A 27,915-nucleotide genomic window follows, 5' to 3' on the forward strand; every position below is an offset into this window, starting at 1 on the left:
TCCTTCTCAACCTTTCTGCTTGCTTTTGACACAGTTGACCATGAACTGAGCTTCCGACCCCATATCCTCTCCATCACAAAGACTGCCGACTTCCACCTATGTAACATCGCCTGTCTCAGCCCATCTGCTGCTGAAGTCCTCATCCACACTTTGTTACCTCCAGACTTGACTATTCCAATACTCTCCTGGCCGGCCTCCCATTTTCCACCCTGATGCGCCATCAATTACTCAAAAGACTGAGGTTAAGCGAGTAACAACCAGGCTTTTATTAACTAAAGAATGAAGGTCTTGTCTCGAGTGGTCGACCCGTCCAGAATACTAAGGGACTGGGAGGTAGTCACTTATATACCTGGAATAGTGGGAGGAGTCAGCCGAGGCATGTCCAGACCTGTACCTAGTGGAATACACATACACTTACAGACAGGTACAACAGTGGTTTACCACATTCACCCCTTGTTTAAAATGAGTCCGGCGGGGTGAAGTGTATTTAAAAGTTCGTGTATTGGAGTCTCTCCGAAGGTCTTGTCTGCCGCTGTGATCGACGTGGCGACGGCAGGGGTGGTGGAGCTTCCGGCGTCACGTCCCGTGTAGGCTGGTGCACTGGAGTGTAGTCCTCGTGGGTGACGGGCTCAGGCGTGCCGGCTGCTGGGGTTGGATATCGGGTCGTGGGGGGGGGGTGGTAATGGGTAGTGGGTTACAGTGGTCCCCGAGGGTGCGAGGTCTCGTATGGAGACTGTGTCCTCCCGCCCGTCCGGGTACGCAATGTAAGCGTACTGGGGGTTGGCGTGGAGGAGGTCGACCCTCTCGACCAGGGGGTCCGTTTTATTGGTCCTCGCGTGTCTTCTCAGTAGTACCGGCCCTGGGGACGTCAGCCATGGCGGTAACGATGTCCCCGATGTGGACTTCCTTGGGAAGACAAACATTTTCTCGTGAGGGGTGGCATTGGTGGCAGTGCAGAGCAGTGACCGAATCGAGTGGAGCGCATCGGGGAGCACCTCCTGCCAGCGGGAGGTCGGAAGGCCCCTAGACTTTAAGGCTAGTAGGGCGGCCTTCCAAACTGTTGCATTCTCTCTTTCCACCTGTCCGTTCCCCCGGGGGTTGTAACTGGTGGTCCTGCTTGTGGCTATACCCCTAGCGAGCAGGTACTGGCGGAGTTCGTCGCTCATAAACGATGAGCCCCGGTCGCCATGGATATAGCTGGGGAAACCGAACAGGGTGAAGAGGCTATTCAGACATTTAATGACCGTGGCACTGGTCATGTCCGGGCAGGGGATAACGAACGGGAAACGGGAGTACTCGTCAATGATGTTGAGGAAGTATGGTGTGGAGATGCCGGAGTTGGACTGGGGTGGACAAATGTAAGAAGTCACACAACACCAGGTTATAGTCCAACACCAGGTTATAGAGAACAAGCCAATGTCGACTCGAGTCTGGATGACCCTGCATCAGGTGGGGTTACATGTAGCAGGCTTGTTCTCTCTACACAGATGCGGCCGGACCTGCTGTGATTTCCAGCCAAAAAAAATGTTTTTTGTCTTTTTTTGTTTTTCATACAGACCCCAGCATCTGCAATATTTGACCCCTTGTGACCCCACCTCATTGTTCTTTGATGTAATGTTTCCCTGACTGACCTGTTTGGACACCATTCACACCTTTGACTGCTGTGATTATCTCTCTGCCGAGGTGCGATAAATGGCAGTTGGAAAGGTTACCTGTAAACATCTGACATGATTCTCTGACTATATAAGCTGTGTCTTTATGCATTTCTCCACTTCACCTGAAGAAGGAGCAGCGCTCCGAAAGCTTGTGATTTCAAATAAAGCTGTTGGACTATAACCTGGTGTTGTGTGACTTCTTACAGTTGAGGAAGTACACATTGCGGTCGGAGGAGGGGAGAGGCTCTTTAAAATCGACGCTCAGGCGTTCGAAAGGGCGAGTGGCTTTTATCAGGTGGGCTCTGTCTGGTCTATAAAAATGCGGTTTGCACTCAGCGCAGACTTGGCAGTTCTTGGTCATGGTCCTGACCTCCTCGATGGAGTAAGGCAGGTTGCGGGCCTTGATGAAGTGGAAGAACCTGGTGACCCCCGGGTGGCAGAGGTCATTGTGGAGGGCCCTCAGCCTATCGATCTGCGCGCTGGCGCAGGTGCCACGCGATAGGGCATCTGGGGGTTCATTGAGCTTCCTAGGCCGGTACAAGATCTCGTAATTGTAGGTGGAAAGTTCGATTCTCCACCTCAAGATCTTGTCATTTTTGATTTTGCCCCTCTGCTTGTTGTTGAACATAAAAGCAACTGAACGCTGGTCAGTGAGCAGGGTAAATCGTTTTCCGGCCAGGTAGTGCCTCCAATGGCGCGCAGCCTCCACAATGGCCTGGGCCTCCTTCTCGACCGCAGAGTGTCTGGAAAAGACGCGGTACTGCGCGATCAGGTTGACCATGTCAGCTATGCGGGGGAGTGGGTAGGCGTCCAGCAGGGTGTAGCGGTTTATTGTTTGGCTGTAGTCGATGACTAGGCGTTGTTTTTCGCCGGTCTTAACGACCACAACCTGGGCTCGCCAGGGGCTGGAGCTGCCCTCAATAATCCCCTCCTTCAGGAGCCGCTCCACTTCGGTTTTGATGAAAACCCTGTCCCTGGCACTGTATCGCCTGCTCTTTGTGGCGATGGGCTTACAGTCGGGGGTGAGGTTAGCAAACAGTGGGGGGGGTGGGACTCTGAGTGTGGAGAGGTTGCACCTGGTGCGCAGCGGGCAATTTGGAGGCTGCTGGCTGCGGACTGTGAGTGGGGGGAGGGGGCCACCGTACGCCATCGTAACGCTTTTGAGGTGGCACTGGAAATCCAACCCCAGTAGAACGGCAGCGCAGAGGTCGGGCAGGACCAGGAGTTTAAAATTATTGAACACAGTCCCGTCTACTACTAGTGTCACCACGCAGTAGCCGCCAATGTCCGCTGACTGGGACTCGGAGGCCATAGAAATCCGCTGGTGCGCAGGCAGGACTGGGAGAGAGCAACGCCGCACCGTGTCGGGGTGGATGAAGCTCTCTGTGCTCCTGGAATCAAAAAGGCAGTTTATTGCATGGCCGTTTACCTTAACGTCCATTTTGGACCGAGCTAGTTGGTGCGGTCTCGTTTGGTCCAGCGTAACAGAGGCCAGCGTAGGGGTCGGTGTGTCGCTGCGGGTATCAGATGGGGGGGGTTTGGCGGCCTGCTGCGTCCCGGCTGGTGTCCAAGATGGCGGCGTCCATGATTCCCATGTGGCTGGAGTCGTCCAAGATGGCTGCTGCTGCGGTGGTTCGCACATGGCTGGGGAGGCCCAAGATGGCGGCCCGCACGGCCCACACGCAGCGCTGTTGGGGGCCCAAGATGGCGGCTCGCACGGCCCACACGCGGCGCTGCTGGCGTTCGGGGTGGCTTTGGCCTTGCAGACGCTGGCGTAGTGTCCCTTTTTCCCGCAGCCCGAGCAGGTCGCATTCTTCGCCGGGCAGCGCGCTCTGGGGTGTTTGGCCTGGCCACAGAAGTAGCATTTCTGGCCTTGGGATACTGCTGTCTGGCTTTGGGACACTGCTGCGGTAGTTGGGCCGTCGTTGGGCTGTGGCTGGGGTGGCACGGTGCTATGGGGCTGTCCTACCGTGTCCCAGGTTGTCGTTCCCCGCGGCGTCCACGGTGCAGAGGAGTAGGCATCCATGCCCCGGTAGGCTGCGTCCAGCGTTAGTGCAATTTCGGAGGCTTTGTCGAGGGTGAGGTCACTCTGCTCCAGCAGTCGCTGTCGGGTGTAGTTGGACCTGTGGCCCGCTACGAAGGCATCCCGGATCAGTTCCTCTGTGTACGTAGTGGGCGTTACCGCCTTACACCCACAGGCCCGGCCAAGCACGGACAGAGCTTGGAGGTATTCCTCAGTCGATTCCCCAGGTTGTTGCTTGCGACTCCCCAGTAGGTGCCTGGCGTATACTTCGTTCACAGGGCGCGTGTACTTGGTCTTGAGGAGCTGGAGGGTGGCTGTGTACGAGGTCACGTCCCGGATGACTGAGTACACTTGGTGGTTCACCTTGGAGATCAGGACAGACAGTTTGTTCGCATCCGTTACGACCGCAGTGGAGGCAGTCAGGAATGTCTCGAAGCACATGAGCCAGTGAGCAAACTTGGTGGAAGCGTCCGCTTCCCGACTGTCCAGGTCCAGGCATGCTGGTGTGAGGATCTTCTCCATTATAAAAAATTTAGTTAATAAAATTGATGCGCCATCAATTACTCAAAAGACTGAGGTTAAGCGAGTAACAACCAGGCTTTTATTAACTAAAGAATGGAGGTCTTGTCTCGAGTGGTCGACCCGTCCAGAATACTAAGGGACTGGGAGGTAGTCACTTATATACCTGGAATAGTGGGAGGAGTCAGCCGAGGCATGTCCAGACCTGTACCTAGTGGAATACACATACAGACACAGACAGGTAGAACAGTGGTTTACCACACACTCTCCATAAATTTGAGCTCATCCAAAACTCTACTACCTGTATCCTAACTTGCACCAAGTCCCGTTCACCCATCACCCCTGTGCTTGCTGACCTACATTGGCTCCCGGTCCAGCAATACCTCGAATTTAAAATTCTCATCCTTGTGTTCAAATCCCTCTGTGGCCTTGCCCCTCCCTATCTCTCTAACCTCCTCCAGCCGTACAACCCTCCAAGAACTCTGCGTCCTCCAAGTTTGGCCTCTTGGGCGTTCTCCACTCCTTTCACCCCACCATTAACGACCATGCCTTTAGCTGCTTGGGCCCTAAGCTCTGGAATTCCCTCCCTAATCCTCTCCATCTCTCGGTTCTTCTTTAAGACCCTCCTTAAAACCTACCTCTTTGACCAAGTTTTTAGTCACCTGCCCTAATATCTCCTCCTTTGGCTCGGTGTCAATTTTTATCAGGTTTATGCTCCTGTGAAGTGCCTTGTTTTTCTATGTTAAAGGCGCTATATAAATGCAAGTTGATGTTGTTTTGTTCGATGTAATTTCTCTTGCCACTAGGTGGAGCTCTTGTACGAGTTGCCCAGTTTCGCCCATGATTCTGAAACAAAAACAGAAAATGCTGGAAACACTGAACAGGTCAGACAGCACCTGTAGAGAGAGCAGCGTAGTTAACATGTTGGGTGTGGATACTTCATCAAAGTCCATTACTCTTGTTTTTAACCATTTTATGGGGGTTTGTTGGCCAATTTTATTTAAACTCCATTTTCAGGGCAGTCGGGTACTACATGCTTGAACTCACCCGCCCTGTTTCCCTTCCCCTTTATTAGCGGGCTGGCATTGAACCTGGCACTTGGACCTATCTGCCCAACCCCATGCTTAATTGTCATTTCAGGCCTCTTTTTTTTCCCCCACCTTCCAGGTTTCATATCCTCCTTAGTTGTGGTCAGACCTTGGGCATCACAACACCCCTCCCCCAACATCTTGACCATTCCCTCACCACTACCTACAACCCCATACTTATCTGCAACTCTCCTCCAAGTTCTTCTCTTATCGCTGGATTCCCAGTACTGAACTCTTTAACAATGTGAATCCTTTACAAGCACTCAGTTATTATACTGTACAAATATGTAGTTTTAACCCTGAAGTGCCTTAACAAACTAAGAGCTTGTTTTCACCTCTAATCATAAACAGGCTTTTACTTTTCTTAATTTACTTCTCACGGTGGTGTAAATAGTACAACACAATCTGCTGCAATGGGACCATTTATCTGGTCTCGTGGACGATAAAATAACATACTATTGCCTCTGTGTGAACAACACCATGGCAGACCTGTTATAAATACAGTATATTAAAAGTCTTGCGTATAGTGTGCACGTCCTGCTAGTGCCACACTTGCTTCCTATAACATTTTCCCATCATACTTTGTGGATGTTACCCTTATTGTTATAAAAAGGCGTATCCTCTGCCTCACTGTGAACAAAATGTAAACTTTATCTGAGATAACCATGAAAGTGAAAATAATATAACTGACTCTGTACAAGGTGCTGTTGCTTCATTCAGCTACAGCATGTCCCATGCACACACTTTTTCATTTATGTAACTGGTATGTGAGTAGAACATTTAATAAAAATGTATTTTCCTGCAGTGTGTGAAGGAAACACTACTTATTTTGGTGCTCATTTGAAAAATATGTATTTTTGTCAGTAAGCAGTGCCATGGGAGTTTCATAGATTTATGTCTTGTATTTAAAGCGATTGTCAAATGTGAAGTGTCTGTAACGCAGAAAACCCTAATTGGCTCAATATTCCCAGGAACCAATCAATAACTGAATTGCTGGTATGTTACACACGCCCCTATTGTTTCTGAAGATATCGCTCACAGATTTCTTTCATTGGCCATGTGCAACCCTCCCTCGCAACCCTCCCTCACAACCCACCCAGAGAGACTCTTCCCCTCTTGCACTAATGTAGTGTCAAACCCAATGAGCAATGCCACAGGTGATCCACTAAGTGCTATAATATTAATGGTAATATTCTGATGTCTTTTAAAAATATTTAGTAAGTTTGGAAGCAAGACTTGCATTTTTGCTTAAATTATGCAATCATTTCATGTATTGCAGCAATTTTACTGTGCAGTCATTTTTTTCCCTTTTAACTGTTGTGCTTCAAATTTAAATCTTAAATAACTTCATACACAGACAGAAACATCGGAACGACATCAGCTACAAGACCAGAAGAATCCTTCTATGATAATGACCCTAACAATCCCTTTAATGAACAAGAGTATGAGAATTCTCTCAATCCATTTGATGTAAATGATCCTCAACCTGATAGGATTCTTGAAAATAGAACAGAAGCGACAGAACTGCCGAAACCAGCGAAAAGACAGAATGTCAAACCTGTGGACATGAGCAAGTACCTCTATGCCGAAACAACCAAAACAGAGGAGGAGGAATTAGATGAGTATGTTATTAAAATACTCCAACATTAGATTTGAATCTTTTTTGTATACCTAATAGCACACAGGATCACATCTAAAAACTTACGGGTGACATCCTATGGATACACCTAAACATTCAATGATGCTGAAAGAGATCATTACCTGTTTGTTCGCCTATGTAAGCTGACTTTAATAGGTATTAAAAATCATATAGTCAGAGCATCCAATTTCATGCACCTTAGTTTAGTCAATTAAGTTTCCAGTACATTTCTTCTATAAAATGCATCAAAGGAGACGGTTGCATGAATAAATACTGCAGTTTAGACCATAAAAGATATCTATTTATTTATTTACATTTCACCCCATGTTTGGACTCTTCATAGTTTTCTCCAGCTTAGGATGGGGACAGGCAAGCTGCAGATTTCACTGTAACCTCTGCTAATTTGGCTCAGTCCTTGGAGACACTTTCCAAACGATGTTTCTGTATTGTGAGGCATCGATTTAGCATGTCAACAGATAATTAATGAAACTCTTCAGAAGTATGTCTAAGAAATTGGGAGTGAAGGGAGTTCGGATGTTAGGCTTGCAACCATAGAGTGGCTAGTTTAGATACTAGCCTTAACTTTCTTTAAAAATTGCCGTCCTTATTGAGCACAGTTATTTCAGTTTTTGGGCAGGCTGTTACTGCAGTTGAATGCTGAAACTTGAGATGAAGGAAAAGTTTAACAGTAGTAGCCCTGCCCCATAGGAGTGCATCTCCTGGTGTCTTATCGAGAGAAGCCAGCTCCCCTAACCATCCCTTATGGCAACAGTCAGGACCCTTACAGTGAAAAGAAAGGGAATTACATTTGTTAGGAGGAATGTGCATAGGATCATTAATGACAGCATTTAGCTTTTCTCACCTTCCATGTTACCATTATTTGTTTTTTTTTAATTATAATGGGTTTCATTTTTTTGTAATTTCACTTTCTACTTTTCACTGAGAAATGTAGGTGTGGGGCTGATATTTATAGTTTAAGACATCACCAATGTTGAAAACAATAGGGAAAAAAACAGATAAATCCAGAGGCCGTGATTAGATCATGCAAACCTTGGATTTTAAAACCCTGTAGATTGTAGGAGAAAGGTATGAGGGAAGGATTTAGACAGATTTTAGGACCTTGGGAAGATTCAGTTAGATTCTCTCTTTTATCCCCCCTCGCCCTGAGGATAGAAGTTTAAGCCTTTTGAGTTGTTAGTTTGGGTCTGTGGAATGTGGCCTAAAAATGGTGCCAAGTGCAGTTGGTGTTTTCCAAAATTCCACATACTGCCTACATTCTGCACTAACTGTGATCGGTACGTGCAAGGCTTCTGTACCACTTCTGTAACAAGTTGCATTAGTTCTTTCCATATGGTGTTTCTTTTTACGCCTTATCATTCTGACTGTTCATTTTACTATTTTGTACTTGGTGTTAATCAATTAAATTATTAACAAAACAGTCAAGTGTCACAGTGTTAAATAGAATACCAACTTAATACCAACTTACAAGAATGAAGGTTGTTTTGGACCAGTTTTACTTTTAATACCTTCACCCTTTTATTTCTGAAGTTTTAAACTGGCAATGAATGGAATATTCCTCAGAGACTCTTTCTGTCAGCAGGTTAAATTTGGTCCCGTCATCCTTATCTTTCATTCAGGTATCTTGGTCTTATTGGGAGTTCATGAATGACAGATACATCTGGAAGGCAAGCTTCAAGACTGACATGTGATGTGCACTAAAAGTGCCTAGTTGTTTGTTTCCTTGTCAAGTGCTTTACCACAGCAAAATAGAGGTCGATCAAGTATAAGACACAAGAGCAGGCTAATTGCCCAATTGTGTATTTTATATCTCAAGTATCATCTTGCTTCCTACTGATAGTAAATAGAAAGTTTCCCTACTGCTGTCTTGATTTTTTTCAGTTAAAAAAGAATTTGGAGTCCACTCCATGGTGAGTTTTATTTCCACAAAGAGCTTTATACCAATCATTATTTTTATACCTGCCTGATGACAAAACTGTAAACTGAGAATGATTTTTATTGGCTTGAACTTTTTCTCACAATCTACTTTTATAAAGATGAGCATCACAAATGAACATATTTTCAGCATTTTTAAACCAAAATGATGAACTCCATCTTCAGAATTCTAAGATATAACGGTGTGTCTAGTTTAAAAACTAACAGATTAAACTTTCACCTTTTCTGGTATGGTTATAAATGTTACTTAAATTTGATGTTAAAACCAGGCAGATTTTGTATTTTTCTACTAAAGCAGTCTATGTAAATGGCATATATTCTCAAGAGTGACTGCAAGGCACTTAATGTCTGAATGTGGACCTTAAGATAAGACTTTAACATTCATTTAAATGTTTACTAAGAAGCACCGAACAGGATTATCTTTTCACCTTGAAAAGCTTGTCACAGCGGATGTGCCATGAAATTCTTGTTTATTCAGCAGATTAAAGGTTATAAGATGCAATAAAAATACTGTACATTATTTCTGAAATGTTTTCAAAATGTACTTGTGCATTTAATTGCACAGAAAAAAGTTTATTTTAAGGAAGAAAGTTGTCAAAGGCATTTTTTAAAATTCTGTTTTAATTAGATCTAATCCATTCTACGAGCCGAAGGCATCACATTCTACAAGGTATCAAACCACATTAGTGACAGCTTCAATACAGCAGCATGAGACAGAAAGAAAGACAAAAAGGAAAGCTCCATCACCTCCAGTACCTGACAATAAATCCACACCAAAGACAGAAACTGTAAAGGTGTACATCAAACCAGCTGTTGTGAAAGATCTATCAACATCACCAAAGGTTTGCTTTAGCACTGAATTTATTATAATCGTCAGTTTACTTTTGTCATCAATTATTTTTCTGATACTTTGAGCTGTTTTTCAGTTGTGACCAAGCATTCAGATGGTGACAAGTTTCATCAGAGATTTTTAAACTTTAGAACCTTTTAATAAGAATATATTTAAGAGTAACCCAGTCTAGTGTGATCTATTAAATCTAAAATCTGGCAAACTATTGGTCTGTAAGAGTAGTGGACTATTTGATGTAAATGTTTTACAAATGTGAGTACTTGTACGATTTTCTAATGGGTATGGGAAAAATAATTCAACTTGACTGCAAGAACCTCAAAAGTTACTTTGACATTAATGGTAATATTGCAAATTTGAATCTCAGTTCGGAGCTGAATGTTTTGTAAATTGCATTCAGATTTTTGTCCAGCATATGTCTGTTTATCAAAAAATCCATTGTTCCTTTTCTTACATTTTCTATTCAAGCAATAGTTTTTAAAGATTGTATTTTATTGGTAAATCATTGCAAATTGACAAAATAAGTCACCATTTAATGCCACAAGGAATAATCCCCTGGTGAGAATCCTACTCAGAATTATAGAACTACTCAACTCAGGCCACTTGTCCACCTCTAGGCAGCTAGTTATGAAGACACCTGAGTAGAAATGGGCCAACGGTCCCTTTTTCATTTTCTGAATGGTGCACAAGAGGACCCCGAAGAGTAGAAGAGCTGAAAGCTATCTTTCTACAAACCTAGTAATGAACTGTTTCTGAATTATTCTAAATTTTGGGGCACCAAATTTCAAAGAAGAAATTAATAGAAGTGTAGCTCTAATTTCAATCGCTACAGATAGCAGAAGATTAAATCTGTGGTTTGGTAATTGTTTTGTTTTAGTGTTAGTTATCAATTAGCAGTGAAGCACTTCACAATTTACAAATATATTTTCTGATGGTGAGATGAGTGGATTTTTTTTAAATAGACATTATTTTGGAACAAAAATAATTTTTAATGAACATTATGGTCTACTTAAAATCCTGCAAATGGAAAAATTCAGTTTCATATGGTCTTAAGCAATTTAATAATGTTTCAGAATCTGCTATTTTGCACACGTGCTGATATTTAAAGGTCAGTGCTACAACATTAAAAAAAAGTTTTAAATTAAAGTAAAACTTTCATCCACATATGACATACAGTCCTAAAGGAAATCACTGACCCATCACATTAGTAAAGCATTCTTTCCTAATGCTGATGAACATGCATCATGATGACATGATTTGTGTCATATTGACAACTTTATATAACAAAAGTATCAGAAGGATGCTTGTGTATGAGATCATTGTGACCCTTGGATTTCCTGGAATTTTTAAGCAGTGATATTATTAAAATTGTCTTCAAGGTTTCTTCAAGCTAGCCTAGCACACCCAGTATTATTTCTTCCCAACTCATTTGAAATGGGAAAATCAGGATCACCATCCAGCTGGAAGAGGCACTGGTGCAGCTTACTTGCCTTGTGTATGCCATTTTAGGGAGGGAAACAATTTTTTTTTTAAAGCACCATTTTTGCACAGATGAGTCATACACTAGCAATGCAGTGATGTTTTTTGGCATTTATTATGAAAAAGTGTTTGCCCCAAGTTTTTGCAAACCGTATCCTTAAAGCTTTTGCAACTTTAAAGCCGACAATGCCCTGTTACTGCTGGAAGAGTCGTGGGAGCGCTGCTCTACTTGAAGTTTTGTTTGAAATAATTTTGCAATTATAAAATGGGTAGTGAAAATTTGGCAGTGATTAAAAGGCACCACTTTAATTACGGGTTTCAGATGATGACCTGAACTACAATAGTGAAGCTCATGTGGCTCATCAATGAACTGAACCCCAAAACTTGTTAAATGCCCTGGGGCGATCTCAGAGCTTTGTTACTTTTTGATGAGGTAGACCATCTGAAATTCATGTTTTGTTCACTTCTGATTTTTTTATTGTTGGCAATAGCTGCAAATACTGATAGGGTGTTAATCTATAATTGTGATGTGTGATAATGTTCTTACTGAGGGATCAATGGTTGTGATGCCTTTCCTGAAAATGTATCAAGCAATTTGCAGTTTATTGCCAAGAAATATTATGGCTGTTATATAGCTTAATTGTCTAATTTACAGAATCTCAATATCCGCAATGCTGCTGTGTTAAATGTTGATATTAAATGTAAGGAACTGTAAAATGTATAATTGAGTTTTTGGCTAATTAACATTGTGGAGACAGCACAGTCAGATCTAACGTGCTACTGGCAGCATGGAGTAGTAGGGCACAGATTTGTGTCCGTTTCTCGGTCTGTGTACGGTATGTGACACAAGGAGAGGCAAAGCGAAGGAGAAATCTATTAATTGTTCCACCTTCCCCATAGAAGTGTAAAATATTCGTCAGAATATCTAAGAATTTAAAAACGGTGTGCATAATCTGATTACAAGAAAGTGCTGAAGGTCCTTGAATATCTTGTTCAGGTAGTCAATGTTCATGTGAAAATCTGGTGAGTGTGCATTGATCTGTTATTCAACCATATTCCATAGTGTGCGTACAGCAATTGGGGTCACTGGACAACAGTCAGCGCAGGAACCCAGCCTTTGTATTCTCTCTCCTACCCCCCCGCCTGAGAACACTGAAATCAATTGTGATTCAGTACCACTAGGTGTGATGCATTACCCACAGAGCCGATTGAGTTGTATGTTTTTGCCTTCAATCAAACCACAAAGGTTGGTTTTAAAGATGATTTTGATTGCATTTAAGGTAATTTCTTAATCTTGCATTTGGTGAAACATGGTTTTATTTAATGTAGTCGTTAGCTACTTTGTGTAGGTAGAGGCTTTAAGTTAAGAACCTGTTACAGGTTGGACTTGGTACAGGGCACAATTTTGAAATTTATAGATGGCACGAAACTTGGAAGTGTAGTAAACAGTGAGGAAGATATTAATAGACTTCAAGAAGACATAGACAGGCTGGTGGAATGGGTGGACAAATGGCAGATACAATTCAATGCAGGAAAGTGTGAGGTGATGCATTTTGGTAGGAAGAATGAGGAGAGACAATACATGCTAAATGGTACAATTTTAAAGGGGGCGCAAGAAGTGAGAGACCTTGGGGGTGCTTGTGTACAAATCTTTGAAGGTGGCAGGACAGGTTAATAAAGCATATGGGATCCTGGGCTTTATAAATAGAGACATAGAGTACAAAAGCCAGGAGGTAATGCTAAACCTGTATAAAGCACTAGTTCGGCCCCAGCTGGAGTATTGTGTCCAATTCTGGGCACCACACTTTAGGAAGGACGTGAAGGCTTTGGCGAGGGTACAGGAGAGATTAACTAGAATGGTTCCAGGGATGAGGGATTACAATTACGCAGATAGATTGGAGAAGCTGAGGTTGTTCTCCTTAGAGCAGAGAAGGCTAAGAGGAGATTTAATAGAGGTGTTTAAAATCATGAAGGGTTTAGATCGAGTAAATAAAGAGAAATGGTTTCCAATGGCTGAAGGATCGATATGAGAGGGCACAGATTTAAGGTGATTGACAAAAGAACCAAGGTGACATAAGGAAAAACTTTGTTACGCAACGAGTGGTTAGGATTTGGAATGCACTGCCTGATAGGGTGGTGGATACAGATTCAATAATAGCCTTCAAAAGAGAATTGGCTAAATACTTGAAGGAGAAAAAATTGGCCTCCTTCTGTGCTGTACTATTCTATGATTCTATGATATAACTGCTTAAAATATAATTTTGAGGCTAAAATAGTGGACTATGAAAACCAAGTTGAATTCCTAATTTCAACCTGCATTTGCATTTAGGCTTTTCCCCAGAGTAGGAATGTAACGAGCATCAGCTGAGACAAAACTGGTAATGTGTCCATTTCTGTGCTGCTTGAGCGCACGTGGAGCTTCTGATTAAGGAAGATAATAATGTCAAAGCGAGGTTGAAACTGGCGTGTAGTTGGAGTTAACTTTTTTAAATAGTCAGCATTTTTAACTTTATATATGACTATATATATAGAAAGTGTCTTTTTTTATACTTGCTAATTATCAGAATAATGTAAAATTCAGAGTGAGGAAAAGGCCCATCAGACCCATTCCATTCAGGGTCCATATCTGTTTGTTCTATCACCACTACTGTTTGATCCCTACTTTAATGAACAGCAAGTTCCTCCTCCTGCTTCCCGTGGAAATAGAGTCAAACGGTGCTATGAATGTCGCTATAACCCTCAATCTCTCTTCTCAACAAATAGTGATCCAGCTCCCTTTTAAAAGTACCAATTGACCCTGAATTAACTACCTTTTCTTGGAGTCTGTTTCACATGTCCCTTGTCCTGTTATAGATCCCCAACAATTTTCCAATCAATCTGGATACAGACAACGCATCCCAGGTTTAGCCCAATGGCTCAAAAAGTAACTCTATGACCCCGTGCGATACTGAGCCATACAGACCAGGGAGATTCCTGGTCAATGCTGGCATGCTGGTGCCACTGGGCCAACTGTAGCACCCGCACCACTGCCCAGGAATTCATAACATCACTGATCTGGAGACCTTCTAGTTTAGTGTAAAGTTTATAAAACATTCAAATTGATTAGAAATGATGCCACACAATTTGACGATATAGGCACATGTGTGCATGCAGTCTGTAAGAAAACCTCTCAAATTAGGAGCCCGACGTTCTTACTGTTTTGTGTGTACCAGCACTCTAAAACTGAATGAACTTCCTGTTCCAATCCTCCTAAATGCATAAAATTGTTCTGAGATTCACTGGTAGACTAGCTATGTAGTAATTTTTCAGCTGTGTTCAACAGTACTATTTTTAGAGTTTACTCCATTTGTTGAATTCGCAATGACCTTTGCATGAATAAAGGCAAATAGGATTACGACAGGCATTTTCAACAATGGAAAAGGCAACAGATGTAACTGTCTTTGAACGTGGAAATGTTTTTGATGCATAACTGCCTGGAGGCAGTGCTGTCAAGGTGTCTAAAGTGACAAGGAAGATCGAAACAACCATTTAAAAATACTAAATGCATTAAAGAAAAGATCACATCATATAGAGTAAAGGAGGGGTATGCACTTCTTATGTGGTGTGAAGAACAGGCATGCACAAAAGCTTCAATCGACCTCAGGGAGTCTAGTTTGTGTTTATGTAGTGTGAAAGATTTATCATAAGGTGGTTCAGGAACTGATGAGAATTTTCTTAAGTAACTGCTAAATGAATAAGTAACTCGTGGATCTCCCATGACGTTGCACATGGTAAGTCTCCCTTTTACCTGTGTCTGTTCTGCGTCTGCTCTTCTAATTCTGGACGTCCACTTCTGTTTCTTGCTTTTTCTATTTCCCTCTGCTTTTCTCGTTTTCCTCTCTGTAATGGAGCAGAACTGGCAGAGATGAGCTACATCACAAACAGAATGGGACTGGGTGGGAAAGAATGGGGCCAGAGGGGAGGCATTAAAAGTCAAATTTGAACGGGACATGGGGAAGTAGAAAGTCTTTAGGAGGTGCTCATTTACAGATTTTTTTTAAGCTACAGTTGATCTTTTTTGAACCCAGAGGCTAGGGAACAGGAGATCTTGAGGTGTGAGTAGTAGAGACTCTGGCAGTGAAATTGGAGTAGCGTAATGGGCATCACGATTGGAATGGGCATCGTGATTGGAACAAGTGCCCAAAGACATTGGGCTGAGGCTCACTGGAAATTTGGCCTCGGGCCTCATCTCCATAAAACCACAAGCTGTGGACACCAATCAAGCACCCTGATGTAGCTCGTCGGCCATCCGGCTCCAATGCTGAGCCAGCCTGTAGGTAGGCCCAGGCGGGCAGAGGTGAGCTGGAGAGGGTCTATGTTTGTGGAGCTAAGAGGAGCACTCCTGGCTCCTCAGAAACAGAAGTATTAAAAATGTACTTGTGTTGTGAGTGGCCTCCAGCGGTCCCTTTAAGGACCACTGGTTAGGCCAGTGTATAAACAGAAAAACTGAGTGGAGTATGCACAGTGTGTGCTCTGCCCCGCTGATGATGAATTTTGAGCAGAGTCCTAAAACAGGCGTTAGGCCATTTGAATATGCAAATCAGGATCCTAACGCTTATATCAGGCAGGTGCCCTGAACACCATATTTGGCAGCCAGCACATTTTCTTAGAGAGATCAGGCGTGAGAGATCGTGACCTGTAATTGATCGGCAAATGCTAATTTTTCATCCAAAGAATGGACCAGTTTCTTCCCCCTCTGTTGATATGGAAGGGGATCGGGAGGAAAAAAAACAAAGACCTGCATTTACGACCACCGGACGTCTCAAAGCGCTTTACAGCCAATGAAGTACTTTTGAAGTGGAGTCACTGTTGTGATGTGGGAAATGCAGCAGCCAGTTTGCACACAGCAATGTGCTAATGACCAGATAATTTGTTTTTATTAATGTTGGTTGAGGGATAAATATTGGCCAGGACACCAGGAGGTCCTGCAATGCTACCTGATGTTATGGCAGGGAGCCATGATGGCTTAATGGAGATATTAACACTGGACCTCCCATTGGAACATCATCTAGTTAAGTGCTAACATTTTAAAATTGGGATTCCCATAGGAAATATTCACGTAGCAGGTTTCAATGGAGCACTTGCTCTGAAATAATTGTAATACGTTTTCAGTAGATGTAACATTGGGAAAGGGCTCATGGAGGTGATGGCTGAAAAAAGTCTGCCCATAGAGGTCAAGAAGCCGACAAATCCCCTGGACCTGATGGCCTACATCCTAGGGTTCTAAAAGAGGTGGCTGAAGAGATAGTGGATGCATTGGTTGTGATCTTCCAAAATTCCCTAGATTCTGGAATGATCCCAGCGGATTGGAAGGTTGCAAATGTAACACCGCTATTCAAGAAAGGAGGGAGAAAAAAAACAGGGAACTACAGGCTAGTCAGCCTGACATCAGTCGTCGGGAAAATGCTGGAATCCATTGTTAAGGAAGTGGTATCAAGTCACTTAGAAAATCATAACATGATTAGGAAGAGTGAACATGATTTTATGAAAAGGAAATCGTGTTTGACACATTTATTAGAGTTTTTTGAGGATGTAACTAGCAGGGTAGATAAAGGGGAACCAGTGGATGTAGTATATTTGGATTTCCAAAAGACATTTGATAAGGTGTCACATAAAGGGTTACTACACAAGATTAGGGCTCATGGGGTTGGGAGTAATATAGTAGCATGGATAGAGGTTTGGTTAACGGACAGAAACAAGAGAGTAGGGATTAACAGATCTTTTTCAGGTTGGCAGACTGTAACTAGTGGGGTGCCGCAAGGATCAGTGTTGGGGCCTCGGCTATTTACAATCTATATTAATGACCTAGATGAAGGGACCGAATGAAATGTATCCAAGTTTGCTGATGATACAAAGCTAGATGGGACAGTAAGCTGTGAGGAGAACACAAAAAGTCTGCAAAGGGATATAGATAGACTAAGTGAGTGGGCAGTAAGGTGGCAGATGGAATATAATGTAGGGAAATGTGAGGTTATTCACTTTGGTAGGAAGAATAGAAAAACAGAATCTTTTTTAAATGGTGAGAAACTTTCAAATGTTGGTGTTCCGAGAGATTTGGGTGTCCTTGTGCAAGAAACACAGAAAGCTAGCATGCAGGTACAGCAAGCAATAAGGAAGGCAAATGGCATGTTGGCCTTTATTGCAAGGGGGTTGGAGTATAAGAGTAAGGAAGTCTTGCTACAATTGTACAGGGCCTTGGTGAGACCACACCTGGAGTACTGTGCACAGTTTTGGTCTCCTTATCTAAGGAAGGATATACTTGCCTTGGAGGCGGTGCAACGAAGGTTCACTAAATTGATTCCTGGGATGAGAGGGCTGGCCTATGATGGGAGATTGTGTAGATTGGGCCTATACTCTCTGGAGTTTAGAAGAATGAGAGGTGATCTCATTGAAACATACAAGATTCTGAGGGGGATTGGCAGGGTAGATGCTGAGAGGTTGTTTCCCCTGGCTGGAGTGTCTAGAACTAGGGGGCACAGTCTCAAGATAAGGGGTAGGCCATTTAAGACTGAGATAAGGAGGAATTTCTTCACTCAGAGGGCTGTGAATCTAAGGAATTCTCTGCCCCAGAGGGCTGTGAATGCTGAGTCTTTGAGTATATTCAAGGCTGAGATAGATAGATTTTTGGACTCTAGGGGAATCAAGGGATATGGAGATCGGGCAGGAAAGTGGAGTTCAGGTTGATGATCAGCCATGACCTTATTGAATGGCGGAGCAGGCTCGAGGGGCCATATGGCCTACTCCTGCTCTTATTTCTTATGTTCTTAGAAAGGCTTTCCTGATTTAGGCAATGGATATTCATTGAACAATATGTTGTATAACACATGACAATAAAGGACTGTCATATTTTAGGGGTCATTACGCTAGATATTTTCTCAGATTCAGCATCACCAGTCACTCCCCTAAGCAGACATCATGTCCACTATGACCTGGAGTGCATCCTTCCCTGCCCAATATCCAGATAGTTGATAGCATGTGCCAAGAATCGCAATAGAGACCCTTATTCTGCAGACTGGCTACTGGAATGTATCAAGGGCCCCGTGAGTGCTCTTGTCTCTCCATACAGCAGATTGGATAAATACTCCTCCTTAATCAAGACACAGGCATTGAACCAATAAATTGATTTATTTAAGTAAGGTAGATGAAGGAACAGTGCACAGTTTAACACAGTTAAGTATATATTTCCCAACACTCGACAATCTATGACTCAACAATGATGCAACTCTCCTTCTCTATTAATATAGACCTTTAAACAAAAGTCCATTTACTGTTAGCTCACATTAGAGTAACTGCACAGACCAAGCCAGCTGTAAGTTTCAAACTAACTGCCCACTGACCCAAGACTGCCTGTGGCCTGAAAGAAAAGAAAGACTGGCACTTATATACCCTCTTTCACAACCTCGGGATGTTCCTAAGCGCTTTACAGCCAATGAAGTACTTTTGAAGTGCAGTCACTATTGCAATGTAGGAAACGTGGTAGACAATTTGTGCACAGCAAGCTCCCACAAACAACAATGTGATAATGACCAGAATCTTTTTTTGTGATGTTGAGTATTGGCCAGGACACTGGGGATAACTCCCCTACTGTTCTTCGAAATAGTACCATGGGATCTTTTACATCCACCTGAGAGAGCAGACAGGGCCTCGGTTTAACGTTTCATCCGAAAGACGGATATAAATCTTGGCGATATAAATCTGTAACAGGAAGTCTCTAACCTCTAACTGATAGAGTCAGAGAGCTCCAGCCAATCAAGGACCCCGCACTCTTCTCATACGTCTCAGACAGCTATCAGCCAAAGTCATGATCCCAAGCAAATGCCTATCCTTTCAACTCTTACAAGGGGCTTGTAAACACCCTCTGCAAATCCTGAAATGAATGCAGCAGACAATATACCTCATGATTTAATTAAAACAAATAGCCTTTCCTCAATATTGAATGGAGGCAATCTCTCGCACTGACCTAAAACGCTTGTCATTTAGTGACCAGACTGGTCTGTTGACAGCGAGAACTTGCTGTTGTCCTCAGATTTGTTAGTTTGCATATATGAAGAATATCACAGCCAACTTATTTAGAACTGAACTGATGCATTTGTCTTTGAAAACTACCCTGTATGATGCTGTTTTAACCCCTTACATGCTGATTATTGTAATATTAAAAAAAAGTTGAAAGAATCAGCACAGGCAAAACTTCCTTTTGCCACAAGGACAAATTTAATCAGTGTGGATTTTATGATCCTAGTGGATTTGCCACTATCACTAAGAGGGAAGCTAAAATAAGTTACTAATTCATGCATTTATATAACATTTCTCACATTCTTAGGACACCCAAAGCATTTCAAAGCGAATGAATTACTTTAGAAGTGTAATCACTGTTGTGCAATCAAACACAGCAGCCAATTTGCATCCTAAATCCCCACAAACAGCAATGAGTTAAATGACCAGGTAACCAGAATCAGGGGAATTTATAATGGGGAACAAAGAAATGGCAGACCAATTAAATACATACTTTGGTTCTGTCTTCACAAAGGAGGACACAAATAACCTCCCAGAGATGTCGGGGAACATAGGGTCTAATGAGAGGGAGGAACTGAAAGAAATCAGTATTTGTAGAGAAATGGTGATGGGGAAATTGACGGGATTGAAGGCGGATAAATCCCCAGGGCCTGATAATCTACATCCTAGGGTACTTAAGGAAGTGGCCCTAGAAATAGTAGATGCATTGCTGGTCATCTTCCAAAATTCTATAGACTCTGGAACAGTTCCCATGGATTGGAGGGTAGCTAATGTTACCCCACTATTCAAAAAAGGTGGTAGAGAGAAAACGGGGAATTATAGACCGGTAAGCCTGACATCAGTAGTAGGGAAAATGCTAGAGTCCATTATAAAAGATGTAATAGCAGAGCACTTGGAAAACAGTGACAGGATCAGACAAAGCCAACATGGATTTACAAAAGGTAAATCGTGCTTGACTAATCTACTGGAATTTTTTAAGGATGTAACTGGTAAAATAGATAAGGGAGAACCAGTGGATGTGGTGTATTTGGACTTTCAGAAGGCTTTCGATAAAGTCCCGCATAAGAGATTAGCGTGTAAAGTTAAGGCACATGGGATTGGGGGCAAGGTACTGACTTCGATAGAGAACTGGTTGGCAGACAGGAAGCAAAGAGTTGGAATAAACGGGTCTTTTTCCGAGTGGCAGGCAGTGACTAGTGGGGTACCCCAGCTATTCACAATACAGGAAACTCTTTGGTATCCGGCACCGACGGGACCAGGATGGTGCCGGTTGATAAAAAATTCTGGATAACGGAGAGGGTTATCTACCGAGGCTATTTTTAACAAACAAAAATAAAAAAATCAAGAAATGTGCAGTATAATTGGGTACTCACCTACAGAATGTTGTGTTAAATGGATGGTGGAAGACGCTTGATTAAGTACAGTAATGCCAGTTGAGGGTAATCCATAACTCTTTAATTATTTAACAGTAAAACAAAACTTATAAACGACTGTATAATGTAGTTTTCGGAGTGAGAATTGTGCCGGTTATTAGAGAATTCCGGATATTTAGGTGCTGGTTAAACAAAAGTTTCCTGTATATATTAACGATCTAGACGAGGGAACTAGATGTAATATCTCCAAGTTTGCAGATGACACAAAGCTAGGTGGGCGTGTGTGCTGTGAGGAGGATGCCGAGAAACTCCAGTATGATTTGGACAGGTTGGGTGATTGGGCAGATGCAGGATAATGTGGATAAATGCGAGGTTATCCACTTTGGTGGCAAAAACAGGAAGGCAGATTATTATCTGAACGGCAGTAGATTGGGAGAAGGGGAAGTGCAACAAGACCTGGGTGTCCTTGTGCACCAGTCACTGAAGGTAAGCATGCAGGTGCAGCAGGCGGTTAAGAAGGCAAATGGTATGTTGGCCTTCGTAGCGAGAGGGTTCGAGTACAGGAACAAGGATGTCTTGCTGCAGTTGTACAGGGCCTTGGTGAGACCACATCTTAAGTATTGTGTGCAGCTTTGGTCGCCTTATCTGAGGAAGGATGTTCTTGTCATGGAGGGAGTGCAGCGAAGATTCACCAGACTGATACCTGGGATGGCAGGAATGACGTATGAGGAGAGATTGGGTCGATTGGGCTTATACTCGCTGGAGTTTAGAAGAATGAGAGGGGATCTCATGGAAACTTATAAAATTCTAACAGGACTAGACAGACTAAATGCAGGAAGGATGTTCCCGATGGCCGGGGAGTCCAGAACCAGGGGTCACAGTCTAAAGATAAGGGGTAAGCCATTTAGGACAGAGATGAGGAGGAATTTCTTCACCCAGAGAGTGGTGAACCTGTGGAATTCTCTACCACAGAAGGCAGTTGAGGCCAATTCATTAAATATATTCAAGAAGGAGTTAGATATATTTCTTAAGGCTAAAGGGATCAAGGGATATGGGGAGAAGGCAGGGACAGGGTACTGAATTTGGATGACCAGCCATGATCTCATTGAATGGCGGAGCAGGCTCGAGGGGCCGAATGGCCTACTGCTCCTATCTTCTATGTTTCTATCAGTTTTGGTAGTGTTCTTTGGGAAGAAATGTTAACCAGGACACCAGGAGAGCTCCTCTGCCCATCTTCAAATAGTGCTGTGGTATCCATCCGCCTGAGCAGATCGACAGAGCCTCAGTTTAACTTCTCATTCGAAAGATGGAGCACTCCCTCGGTACCACCCTGAAGTGCGAGTTGAGAGGATGTGCACAAGGACCATAGTGTGACTTGAACCCACAATCCTCTGACTCCCAGTAAGAAAGCTACCACTGAGCTATTTATTAACTATTAATAGTTTTTTTTAGCACAGATTTCTCCCTCTCATGTCAGAATGATGTAAAATGTAGAGATATGCTTGAAAAGATAGACTTCTGGTATCTAGTTTACATGGGCATAAAACTATAGACTTTCCGAGAATACACTATTTACTATTTAAAAGCTACTTTTAGAATATCAATTTTTCAACAATTCAAATTTCTTTGATTTTCCTACAAAATCTGTAATACAAATAAAAGCATTTTTTTTTGCAGTAAGAGCTTCTCTACCTGATGTTCAATGTAATTACTCATCCAATTTGCTCTCTTCCAAACATATTAACTTAGTGGCCCCAGTAGTGGACTGATTAAGATGTTTCCATTACTGTGATTTCAGATTTGAATTCTACAGATGGCCAACACTCAAATATGCAAATGCATGAAGTGAGCTTGATCAGTTTTCTGTTGGACCTCTGTACACTCAGTGTTCTGCTCCTCCTTCACCCCGCTCACCTGCTCCTTCGCCCCGCTCACCTGCTTGCTAAGCAGGCGTCAGCTGAAGAAAGAACATGTGGAGGTGTCCATCTCTGTAATGGGGAAATGATAAAGCACAGTCGAAGAAATAGCTAAATCTGCAATACACCGCAATTGCTGCAATTTTTTGTGTGTATAGCTAGAAGGAATCCCATTTGTTCATTCTTTTTAGTGGGAATGATTCTGAAGACATGTTATCTTTGTTTTGAAATGGAGTAAAATTTGAGGCTTAACTCAGCTGCACACTAGCACTACTGATACCTGATATTGGCCCTTGCTTGCTGCCTATCCAAGAATCAGAAACCAGGGGTGAAGAGCAAAGGTCAGTACTGTGCGTACACAGAACATGTAGTACTGATTGTGACAAATATTAACAAACAAGCTTCTTTAGCTCCTACAGTTGCACAATTAATGTTGTTGTATAATCTGCCAATTTGGGGACAGTATGCCTTTCAATAGAAAAAGCATTATCATAACTATAATTGAGGAACAAAAAGTGAGGTTCTGCCTTGTCATTTATGTTCTATTGCAGTTGTATGGTAAGCTAATGAACATGGTCTGGCCTCAGTCAGATAACTGCACTCTATATTGTACAAACAGGAGCTCTACCTGTGTGGATTTCTCAGTAGGCTGGCTTGGGGACTCTTGAGTCTGGGAATGGGTCTCCATCTGTGACAAACATCTGACTGACCAGAAATAACAGTCTTGATCAGTAGGAATTTTTTCTAAATGTAAATTTAATGTATTTTCACTGCTTACAAAGGTACCTTTTATTTTATTTTTTTGGTAAATAATTGGCGAATTGATTCTCTCACCCAGCTAGTTCTAGCTTCCTGCATCCTTTTCTCCTGATCAGCTGGAAAGGCAATTACAAAAGTTGATGTTGCAGGAATACAAGAAAGCAGGGCTGGTGTTCAATTTGAAATTAAAGCAAACTTATTTTTGTAGTATAGTTGATAGATTGTTGGTTAAATAGCAATATTATCTACTTCTTCAATTACATCATTGACACTTATTTAAGCATTTTATTCCATCTTTATTGGTTCCCTGATTTTTATGAAGTGCATTTTATATTTGTTGAAGGTGATTATAACATAAATATTCCTGCAAAACAGAAAAGAATTTGCAAAAATAAATTTAAAACAAAGAATATGAACATTAAAATTATTAGTGTATGTGCCACACCGAAGAGACTACTGCATTAGTTTAAATAATGTTAATTTAAATTGTGAAATGTACATAAGCATTTGACTGGTCAGTGAGTAATGAATAGTGAAATAGCTGAATAAAGATGTACTCTTTGTGACCAAGCTGGCTTCTTAGAAGAAATCATTTTAGATAGGGCTTGTGTTAATGCAAAGCTATAAATGAATCAATCCAAAATACAAAAATAAAACTTAACCTGTTTGCAGGTGAAAATGCTAGTGACAGCCAATGTGTTTTTCACATATGTAATTAAGATTATATCCAGCAGTCATTACCTTGAGGAACACTTCACTTAAAATTTCTTAAGTCCACTCTGAGTCTTTTGAGAATATTTATGTTTTAATGTGAAGGCAAAATATTGTTGTGCAGCTAAACGTTTGGTACTAAAATTCTTGCATTTTTAAGTGGTTAAAATTGACTTTGTCCTGTCGTCATTGCCTGTAGTGGTTTTGAATGACACAGCAGAAAGAATTGGTAACATTAGCTTAATCTGAGCTTATCCTGTCCCTAAAACACAGGTGTGTGGGCTTAAGCCCAATTGAGGGTTTTCTTCTGTAATACCGAAAAACAGATAAATATTGTTCTAGTCGTTCAGGTTCATTGATAATATGGTTCATCTTACATTTTATATATGGTAAAAAAAAGATTTTTCTCAAGACCATTGTAGTGCTCATTTTTAGAATTAATTTATTTTGCCACTTAAAAGATTTTCTACATTTTCTGTCATGTCATCACCAATGGATTGCAACTGAGAAAAATCCTATTATAATTTAGTTTATATTAAAATAGCCACAGTTCTATACATTAACATAGTCTTGCTCTCATTAAAAGCAGGAAATAGGTTCTATTTCTCTTTGGTAAGGTCTGTTGGACTACGTCGTTGAAATATAAACAGCAAGCACTTTTTTTAAGGCTTAGAATTATATTGGGGCTTTGCTGTTGTGGTTTGACATCATCTGAATCCCGTGATCCAAGAGTTGCTTTGCTAATAATTATACCCTTTCTATTTCACTGTTTTCAATTTTAATGATCGTCTCCTTTAATTGAAATTGGGCTTGAAAAGCCTTTTTTTTAATGGAAGCCAGTTACTCTATGTCATGATATCAAATTCAAGTCATATGATCCGCTCCTTATGCCCTACCTAAACTAATATAGCATCACCATTGTTCTTAAACTTTCTTCCTATCCCACCCTAGAATCTAAAGTTTTAACCTTAAACTGGTATGATCAGACCTCTTAATACATGACATTTTACCCAGTTTCCTTCTGTTAGACTACACTGTTAGATTTAAAACTGATCTCAAATTTTCATCTGGCTCTTAGACTACTAGATATTTATGGTACTAGAGTTTGACAGCTAAATAATGGGCTGTAATAATGCAGCTAGTGACTGAGCTCTCCCAGTGGCTCAGTTGATAAAGGCACTAACCAGTGTTAAACTGAGCTTTATACATTGGAAAGTAAGTGCCAAGCTCGCTGACCTCAGGCAGGGAAGCGGTGGAAGTGATGCATTGGCTTCTGTACCACTGGGCTGATTGGCCAAGGTTCCTGCTCCTCATTGCTGTTGTGTGTGTGTGTGACTCTTAATGGAAATTGCATGTGTGTGAATGTTGGGTGTGGACAGAACTGGGCTCAACTGTGATTCGTCTATGGATGGAATAGCCTACTGACATCAGTACACGTAACAGTCGTCTGTACCTTGCCACTGCCCATGTATGAGCATTGGCTTCGTAAGCAAGCCCAGTCCTATTGTCTGATGTCCATATATTTGTACTTACAGCTGGAATAACCAGCTAGCAATCAGGAATCCTGGGTGATTTTTCCCTTCTCAAAATCTAGAGGTTTTGAGGCCAGTTGTACCACCACCTTGGCTGAGATCATGCACTAAATTTAACTCAACACACACAAAAATTGAATCTGGGACCTTTCTGATCTGTATAGCTCAGCCACTCACCTAAAAAAAAAACTCACTGAGCTGTTGGAGAAACCTCGAGGCTAGATTTTACTTTTTTTTAGTGGCTAGGAGTGGTGCAATATTCAGCCTGCTTGTGTTGTTGCCCTGCTGCTAATGGTAAAGATCAAGTCGCCACAAACTTCCAACTGTTCTTTCCACTGCTGCTGGAAGAGAGCTACCACTGCTACTTTGAGAAGACCACAGTGAGCAGGAGCTAACTAAACCATGTCCCAAGCCCCAACATCAGTGGATTGTTGTGCAACATGATGTGACACTGAACTTAAACACTAGAATGGTTCTCTGCTTGATTTCTGGTCTGTGGTGGGTTAGCCAAAGTAATTTGCAGTGCACACACAATTCTGGAAATACAGTCATCCTGCTGGATAGAAATTGGAACGTTTGAGCAAAACATCTTAAAAGTGTCCTTCATAGTCCTTATTATTTTGCTGTTTTTTACAGTACATGAGTACAAAATACTGAACACTGGGAAAGAAGTGTATTTTCACAGCATTTAATAAAGAAATGAGTCCATTTGAACATTGGTGTAGCTTTATGGTGTGTTTCTATTCCAGGACCAGCTCAAGAAGCAGTTTTGCAATAGTGTCTCAGCAGCTGTGTGCTGGGGCAACTGCTCTGTATGTATTTTGTAGCAGTTTTTAGAGTATCAGAAACAGCACAGTTGTAGTTTACAATTTTGTATCTTGTTTCTTTATCGGCCCTGGTTCGGGGTGGTTTGTGCAGACTTGCAAGTGAGAAATAACTTTGTGATCTGTACAGGCAACCAGAAAATACAATCATCTCCAATTCATAAGAACATAAGAATTATGAGCAGGAGTAGGCCAAACGGCCCCTCGAGCCTGCCCCGCTATTCAATAAGATCATGACTGATCATGGACCTCAGCTCCACTTTCCTGCCTGATCTCCATATCCCTCGATTCCCCTAGAGTCCAAAAATCTATCTATAGTAGAAGGTAGAGTTTCCGCTTTGGGCGCAATCGGCGAAACAGGCACACAGTGCACCCAAAATTGCACCCATTTTGAATTTAAAAAATTTCCCTTGGGTTCCACTTATTTACATATTGCCGAACACAAAATCTGCCATGAACCAGCGCAATCGGGCAGCGTTTTAAAACGTAATAAATTTGCTTTAAAAAAATACGCCTTGATATATTTAAGAGTGGTAACTTGTTGCAGTTTAATTAATACAGCTGAAAATGGGTTCATCACAAAAAATAAGCATTTTTAATCACACTGTCAATCCACCACTTGTGAGTAACCTGATTTTAAATGACTGAAAATGACTTTAAAGAAATATACAGAACCATTTGCGAGTTATATTGGGGTACAGTCTCTTAGTAAATTTTTAAAAATTCAAAAGCTTTTAAAAAGTTCCTATTAGTGTTCTTGTGCCCAAACGAACCAGCTTAATTTTTAGAGCCACTGTGAAGGCCCACAAATGAGTGTAGTTTGCGGAAACTCCCAATGGTGATTCATTCGATCTGGGGGCATGGCCAGTTTTGTGGGCGGGGCCGGCTTCTAGCGCGATGTTTTTTAAACTAGCGCAAAAGATAACAATCTCTAGTTGCGCTGTTTCTTCTTCTACTACCAAAGCAAATCACCTGTCAACATCTAAGTCAGATATCCAGGCCAAAGCTTCCAGTGTAACAGCGTGGATATCTTGTCTGAGGGCAGTGCTCAATGATGTGCTCCATAGTCACATGATGGGGATGTTTTAATCTTCCATCTATGGAGAAGGTGGCAACATCTAACATGACTGGTTCTGAGGCGGTTGATGGTTGTCCACTATTTGCGAGGAAGGTTTGATCCTTCAGGTTGTACTGTGGAGTCCTCTATAAGGAATCCATTCCGTATGTCATAGTTCCTCCAAGCATTTCGCCATCGGTCATCAAGGCTGAGGGGAGATCGCTGAAGGGCTTCGGCGACGATCCAAAATGGCCTTCTAGATTTGAGACGGGTTGGTGGTAGGTTGTTCAAGTCGGCCTGGATTGGCATGTCTTTGCTGGTGTAGCAATTGTATTCTCCGGAGACTGCATATTCGCGGCGTAGGTGTGGTGGTGTGATGTTTGCAAGTACGGGCAGCCAAGGTGTTGGTGTCTAGTTGCGCTGAATGCAATTTGTGCTTAAAATTCCACGATCTTTTGGGCGAATTGCGCCGAAAGACCAGTGCAACC

The 27,915-nt window shown here is 42.2% G+C and overlaps 1 protein-coding gene across 1 annotated transcript in view; it reads left to right on the forward strand.

The window, feature by feature from the left end:
* The window catches only part of ehbp1 (EH domain binding protein 1), a 321,338-nt gene that overhangs the window by 101,703 nt on the left and 191,720 nt on the right, over positions 1-27,915 (forward strand). The window contains exons 7-8 of the mRNA XM_085977747.1: positions 6,643-6,907; positions 9,506-9,719. Of these exons, the coding sequence (XP_085833873.1) occupies positions 6,643-6,907; positions 9,506-9,719 (479 nt within the window). The remainder of the gene's footprint in view (positions 1-6,642; positions 6,908-9,505; positions 9,720-27,915) is intronic.

This window comes from Somniosus microcephalus, chromosome 3 (assembly GCF_052327205.1).
Source record: "Somniosus microcephalus isolate GS21.2 chromosome 3, FLI_Smic_1.0, whole genome shotgun sequence".
In the NCBI taxonomy this organism is placed as follows: Eukaryota; Metazoa; Chordata; class Chondrichthyes; order Squaliformes; family Somniosidae; genus Somniosus; species Somniosus microcephalus.